General features: G+C 30.2%; 1 protein-coding gene across 1 annotated transcript; it reads left to right on the top strand.

The window, feature by feature from the left end:
- Positions 1-769: 769 nt before the first annotated feature.
- On the top strand, positions 770-6,463 carry LOC112797678 (subtilisin-like protease Glyma18g48580). Its single transcript, XM_025840731.3, has 11 exons — positions 770-908; positions 1,036-1,145; positions 1,742-1,839; positions 2,139-2,294; positions 2,913-3,036; positions 3,271-3,817; positions 3,979-4,073; positions 4,188-4,493; positions 4,691-4,820; positions 4,900-5,113; positions 5,654-6,463. The coding sequence occupies exons 1-11, from the start codon at positions 816-818 to the stop codon at positions 6,196-6,198; spliced, it is 2,418 nt and encodes an 805-aa protein (XP_025696516.1). The 5' UTR covers positions 770-815; the 3' UTR covers positions 6,199-6,463.
- The last annotated feature ends 1,221 nt before the right edge of the window (positions 6,464-7,684 follow it).

Raw genomic sequence — 7,684 nt, forward strand, 5'->3', positions numbered from 1 at the left:
ATTAGTCGTATAAACAAAATATATTAGAGATCTTGTAGAAGGAGAAATAAGATATGAAAAAAAATTAATAATATATGGTTATAAAAATTGATGGCAATGTTGTCACTTTTTAATTTTAATATAAACAAAAATCGACATCGATTTTTAATGTAAAATAGACAAAAAAAAAAAAATATGTCCATAATTTAATAATTAAATCGACAATTAATTTGTCAATTTTAATAAATGAAATATCGACATAAGCATCGTGGATTTTAGATAATATTATCGACAACTAAGGTGTCGTTTTTATTAAACATGCAAAAATCTTAAACCTATATTATCGACACGGTAGCCGTTAATATTATTGAAAGTTTATCGACAACCTTAAAGTCGTCGATTTTATTAGTTTTTTAAAAAATCGACACGTTTTAAAGCGACGGCTAATATCGCCGATTTTAATGTCGATTTTCAATATTATTGACGGCAAAACCATCGATTTGGCCGTCAATTTTAACGATGTTTTTTGTAGTGTTATGATATCGCTCATATTAAAAATTTAAGTTAAGAGAAAGAAATAACATGAATGATTATATCTCTAATACATATTATTGATATAACTGAAAAATATTTAATATTTTTTAAAGAAAAATAAAAATTAATATTAAAATTTGTTTGTAATAAATAAATAATTATTTACAAACAAATAAAGTTTAGAATAATAAACAATAATTTTAAAAGCTTGTAAATTCAAATTAAATATGTTCTAAGAAGACCCTTTATATACAAACGCTAGCTTTGGCCACCAATCCATTTCCAAAGACGACTCCAAAAATATGGGGAGTTCCAAGTTTCACTACCTTCGCATTATTGTTTTATCATTTCTTCTTTTCACCTTCTTGCCAGAAGCTGTCCACACCAGCAAAAAGGTATGACAAATTTGTTTGTTTTGCTGAATTCCCCATCATATATACACGGCTCTAATTTAAACATTTTTTGGATTCTTATTCTGTTTTTGATAAAAGCTTTGGATTGTTATTAATCTCTGTTTTACAGTGCTACATTGTGTATTTGGGAGCACATTCTCATGGCCCAAGCCCTACCTCTCTTGACATGGAAGCCGCCACATCTTCTCATTATAATTTGCTAACTTCAGTTCTGGGAAGGCATGAAAATATGGGTTTAATTTTAATTAACTACTGTTAACATAATTTTTTACTTATTTATTTTGACAATTCAATCATCAAAATATAAACCACATAGACTACTATATTATTATTTTATTAGTCCTTATAATTATACTAAATTTTTAATTACGTTTTTATATAATTTTTTTAGTTAGATTTCTATATTATTTTTAATTTGTAGTTAAATCTTTGTCAATGTAAAAAATATTAGATTTAACAAAAAGTTCTTCAAATGGAATATATTCATCGTTTTTTATATGAAAATAACTTAATATGAAATTAAAAATTGATCTAATTAAAAATATATATAAATTTAATTATAAATTTATTAAAATGATATGAATTAACAAAATAATTAAATCTTTTTAATAATTAATATCTGCATGAAAAAAGTTTTTATGAGGATTCGTTATTTAAATTTAAAACTTCCAGGATTAGTATAATAAATTCATTAAGAAACTAATAATTACTGTACATTAACAGTGTAAAATTAGAGTTTAAATTATTTATCAAGCTATGATAACCTAAATACTATTAGTAATGGATTAATTACGCATGCTTGAATATTATAACAGCCATGAGAAAGCGGAAGAAGCAATGATATACTCATACAATAAGCATATCAATGGCTTTGCCGCACTACTTGAAGAGGAAGAAGCAGCACATATTGCAAGTGAGAAAGCACTTCCATTATATATTGTTAATACAAAAATTTATTTGCACACTAAAATCAATTATTATGTATTTATACTAGACTAATTTTAGTATACACTTAATATAATGGTTGTTAATTTGCCTGCCAATAATGGTGTTATCACTTTTCAACTCACTTTGAAGTATGTAATAATATATAATTGCCCAGTCACCGTCACTCTCAATAATTAGTCCGAATAAAATTAAAAAATAATTGAAGAGAATGTATTCTATATTTCATATAGTTGAAAATTGAAAGGTGTGTTTTGAGTGGGACAGAAAAGCCAAATGTAGTGTCTGTGTTCTTGAGCAAGGAGCACAAACTTCAAACAACAAGGTCGTGGGACTTTCTTGGACTAAGAAGAGATGCTAAGAACACTGCATGGCAAAAGGGTAGATTTGGTGAAAATACAATCATCGCCAACATCGACACAGGTAGTATATTATATTTAGAATAGTATAGATAAACAATGAAAATATTAAATAATGTGAATAATTGATGTATTGAATGTTTGTGTTCATATAATTATTCTAATATTAATATTTGGAGGTGTAGTGTTGTTTTTATTTGAACAACATAAACAACGTGCTTTAAAATTGGCCAAATTCAAGTAAAACACATTATATTTTTAAATTACTCACCTAAATCTTAATATTAGAATAACTATCTGCACACCTAGTGAACTGAACATCTGATATATCTATTATTCATATTATTTACTATTTTTATTGTCTACCTATATTTTTTATTTTAGTTTTACGGTAGATAATCAACTTTACGTAAAATTAATAGTTAAAAACCGTTAAATAATTTAACTGATTTGACTAAATTTTTATTTAACCACTTTTAATTATCAACTTTATAATCCGATCATTATTTTTCGTTATGTGAGATGTGGTAATTAGTTGCCGATTAAAAATATTTGCTTAATTCTTAATCAATATATATGAACATATATATTAAAAGATGTGGAATAATGTATAAAGACTTTTTATTAGAAGCCGAAAGTATAACAAAATTCTTGAATACCCTTGGGATTGCGCCATGTACAGGGGTTTGGCCGGAGTCCAAAAGCTTCCGGGACGGAGGATATGGCCCCATCCCTTCAAAATGGCGCGGCGGTAAAGCCTGTCAATTGGACAGAGTCCATGGTTCCCCCAAAAATCTCTGCAACAGGTTATTATTATTATATATTTATTTTTTCTTCTTGTATGGTTCTCCCTACCAAAGCTACCATTTTCAATATAATTTATTTGGCGTGGTCGCGGGGATACTCCAATAAAAATGATTAGAATAATCTTCATATAAATTATCATGTTGAAATGTTAAAACACATATCGTTTCAAATGATTAACATTTTCCTCTATCATGAAACTAAGGTGAGCTGATAATGGATTTTGCTGTGAGCAGGAAGCTTATTGGAGCAAGATTTTTCAGCGATGTGTTTGAGGCAGCAAATGGGAAGGTAAATCCAAATGAGCGTACAGCGCGTGACTTACAGGGGCACGGGACCCACACTCTATCAACCGCCGGGGGAGATTTCGTCCCAGGCGCACATGTATTTGCAGTTGGTAACGGCACCGCAAAGGGTGGGTCTCCAAAGGCCAGGGTTGTATCGTACAAAGTGTGTTGGTCCAGAATAGACGAAAACAGTTGCAACGAGGGCGATATCATGAGCGCAATTGACCAAGCCATCAACGACGGCGTTGATATCATCAATCTCTCTGTCGGTGGCCGACGGGGTGTAACCGCTGAAGATATATTAACCGACGGGGTCACCTTAGGGGCTTTCCATGCCATGTCTAACAACATTCTGTGCGTCGCATCGGCTGGAAATGATGGACCTTATCCCGGCACTGTTGTCAATGGGGCTCCTTGGATATTCACTATTGGTGCTAGCACCATTGACAGAGACTTCACCAGTACCATTACTTTTAGTGACGGTCGCAAAATCATAGTATGCATCATCATCATCATCTACCTTTATACTCTGCTTTTACTTTGTTACAACTCCTACGAGATCTCTCTATTATAAGATTTCATATACTCATAATTCCTTATTTTATTGTTTATCATAGATTTTATATTAAATTTTAAAAGTACTTATTCAATTTTTAGGGAGGCAGTCTTTCAGTAACATTGCCACCTGACGAAGCCTTCGATTTTATCCTTGCTACTGATGGTAAACTTGCCAATGCAACAATCCAAGATGCGTAAGTACTCTTACTGCCATTTGTGTTTTTATGTATTTACTCATAAATTTGGCATAAAGTAAACGCCTGTTTTTTAACCATTTTTTCCCTTATTGCTGCTGCTGTTTTTGTCAGTCAATTTTGTAAGCCAGGAACACTTGACCCGGCAAAAGTTAAAGGCAAAGTTGTGAATTGCATCAGAAAAGATAATATAAAATCAGTTGTTGAGGGTTTGGAAGCCAAATCCTCGGGTGCATTGGCAATGTCGTTGCAAAATCAAGAGCAACAAGGGAAAACACTTACCGATGAGGCTCAGATGGTGCCTAGTGTGAGTTATCATAATAAGTTACAAGGTTCAGGAACAAATCTTGGTGGTCATCCTCCAAACTCTCCCCATCCTCCTAAAGTGCCTAATACTTATTATGACGTCATAACTGCCACGTAACTACAAATCCTTCTCTTATGACGTTTACTTTACAAGAAACTAATAGTGTCAAAACAAAAAACTAGCAGCACTGTATATTAATTCTGGAAAGAAATAAGCTAATGAGCTAAACAATGCAATGAACATTTCCAATATAGAACTCTCAGTACAACAAGCTATAAGTGCAATGCACTAAAGATAGTTGCCATTGCAGCGCTCCACCGAGCCCGTCTCTTACAGTAAAGCTCTCCCCAGCAAAAACAGTGATTGGAAGGAAGCCAGCTCCAGTGATGGCATCCTACTCATCAAGAGGACCCAATAAGATTCAGCCATCCATACTCAAGGTATGTATGTATGTAAGTATATACATAATACGATCTTTAATTACATGTGACTGGTTTTGTTTCTTGTTTTTTGTTTCAGCCTGATATAATTGCACCTGGAGTGAACATACTTGCTGCCTATTCACTAGGCACAAGCCCCACTACCCTCCTACAAGATCCTCGCCGGTTTGAATTCAATGTGCTTCAAGGAACTTCTATGTCTTCTCCTCATGTTTCTGGTATTGCTGGACTTCTCAAAACTCTGCATCCTACTTGGAGCCCCGCAGCTATTAAATCAGCAATTATGACTACTGGTAATATATACGTATACAATTACTAATATTCTCATGTGGCTTTGCTACCGTTACACTGAATTTGGGTTTACACAAACTTTGTTAGATGGATATTAAAATTTATAATTAATAGATCATTGATATATAAAACAGGTTTTTATCGATTTTTTTTTACCAATTTTTTATTATATTTTTGCATGAAACACATTGGCAAAATGACAAATTTTTTTTATTAAATTACTCGATTTGGTCTGATTTTTAAAACAGTGATTTGGATACTATGTATTTTATTAATTAAATAACTATCCCTTCAAATTTTATAACACTCTTCAAAAGTTATATTGTTAAGTATTATTAGTGGGTTTATTTATTTATATTTTTGAGTCTTATGTATATTTATTGTTTTAAGTGTTCCAATTATAAGGTTGAGCCTTTATTCAATTATACATTAAAATGTTGAGCCCTCAATTTAAAGTAGTTATGCCTTTACTTATGCATGAGGATTTTTTTTCCCATAAGATATGTTTAACCTATTCATTTTATGTGCTTCGTTGCTTGTAGCAACCACAAGGGACAACACAAACAGGCCAATCCAAGATGCATTTGATGACAAGTTGGCTGGTCCTTTTGATTATGGGTCAGGACATGTTCAACCAGATCTTGCAATAGAGCCAGGATTGGTTTATGATATAGGATTGAAAGATTACCTCAACTTCTTGTGTGCCTCCGGATACAATGAACAACTCATCTCAGCACTTAATTACAATAGCACTTTCGTTTGTAGGGGAAGTCATAGCATAAATGACTTGAATTACCCTTCTATTACATTGCCAAATCTTGGGTTGGATCCGGTAATAGTTAAGCGCACACTCACAAATGTAGGCCCTCCTGGCACATACAATGCAACTGCCAAAGTGGATGGGTCCGAAGTTACTGTTGTGCCCAATTCCTTGAGCTTCACGAAGATGTATGAAAAGAAAACATTTAAGGTTATTGTGCAGACATCAAGTGTGATACAGCGTTACAAATATCAATTTGGTGCATTGGTATGGTCAGATGGAAAGCACATAGTTAGGAGTCCTATTACCGTCCGGCGCCGCAACTAAAATGTTTGTGTTATGGCTAGCTGGCTGTACTGGTTAGCATGCAGATGAATATATGTAACAATAATGGAGCTTTATATGTTAATGTTACCACGGTGTTGTGTGCTTTGTAATAATTCATGCTTCTTGCGTGAGAGTGAGAGTGATAGGGCAACATAGATATATGTTTGCAGTGAAGCCAGTTTAAATTTTTCAATCTCCAAATTGTGCTTAATTCTAATTAAAATTTCTATAAGGTAGTCAAAAAATGGTTTTCAGTATTGGACAATGATGAATTCTCATCCTTCTAAGGGTAGTGAACATTACATTTTAAGATACGAAGATTTTTTCACCTTTTTTCCTGGAGGTTAAATCACTTCACACTATTATCTAATGATTTTGGGTGGTTACCAACTTAAAAAAAGGGGGAAAATTCTACTCTTCTGCGATATGTTAAAATGACAATCTCTTCCCAGTTATTTTATAAATATACATTTCCCTTCCTTCTAACTTTTAAAAAACCTCCTCTTTAATCTATTTTAAACTTTTTGTGTTAACTAATGTTAACTTTATCCATTTCTAAAAAAAAATTATTTTTTAAAAAATACCCAATTAACAAAAATTTTATTTTTCATTATTATATTTTTTTACTAAAATATTTTTTAATAAATTATTTTTTATTGATTAAATTGTATTTTTTAAAAAATTTAATAATTATATTATTTTTTTCTAAAATATCCTTCAATAATTTTTTAATTATTAAATTATAATTTTACCAAAATTTTCGTTAACAATTTTTTTATATTTTACTATTAATTTTTCGATATCTATATATATTATTTTAACATTAAATAAAAAATTTTAGTAAGATTATTTTTCAATATCAATATATATTAATTGTTATATATATTAACAGTAGTAAACTTTTTTTATTTAATGTTAAAATAATATATATTAATATCAAAAAATTAATAGTAAAATATAAAAGTAATTGTTCATAAAAATTTTCGTAAAATCATAATTTAATAATTAAAAAATTATTGAAGGATAGATATCTTAGAAAAAAAATTAATTATTAATTTTTTTAAAAGTATTTTAATAAAAATACAATTCAATCAATAAAAAATAATTTATTAAAAAGTATTTTAGTAAATAAAATTTAATGATAAAAAATAAAATTTTTGTTAATAGATATTTTTTTAAAAAATAATTTATTTTTTTTAGAAAATGGATAAAGTTAACACAAAAAGTTTAAAATAGATTAAAGAGGAGATTTTTTAAAAATTAGAAAAAAAGAGAATATACATTTATAAAATAGAGAAAATAAAAGTGTCATTTTAACGTATCAAAAAAAGAGAGTAGAATTTTACCTAAAAAAAATATTTATAGAGTAGAGAAAATATGATGTGAAATTTCCTACTAATGACCCCTGCTGCTGCTATATAGTTTGGGTCTCAGGTCGGATAGTCCGACAGCACATGATTACGGTCTTCAAGACCAATAATATTCC

The sequence above is a fragment of the Arachis hypogaea genome, chromosome 4, assembly GCF_003086295.3.
Source record: "Arachis hypogaea cultivar Tifrunner chromosome 4, arahy.Tifrunner.gnm2.J5K5, whole genome shotgun sequence".
Lineage (NCBI taxonomy): Eukaryota > Viridiplantae > Streptophyta > Magnoliopsida > Fabales > Fabaceae > Arachis > Arachis hypogaea.

Coding starts and splice junctions, on each gene's coding strand:
- LOC112797678 (XM_025840731.3), top strand. CDS start 816: ATGGGGAGTTCCAAGTTTCACTACCTTCGCATTATTGTTTTATCATTT. Junction 909..1,035: donor CTGTCCACACCAGCAAAAAG/GTATGACAAATT, acceptor TCTGTTTTACAG/TGCTACATTGTGTATTTGGG. Junction 5,114..5,653: donor ATCAGCAATTATGACTACTG/GTAATATATACG, acceptor CGTTGCTTGTAG/CAACCACAAGGGACAACACA.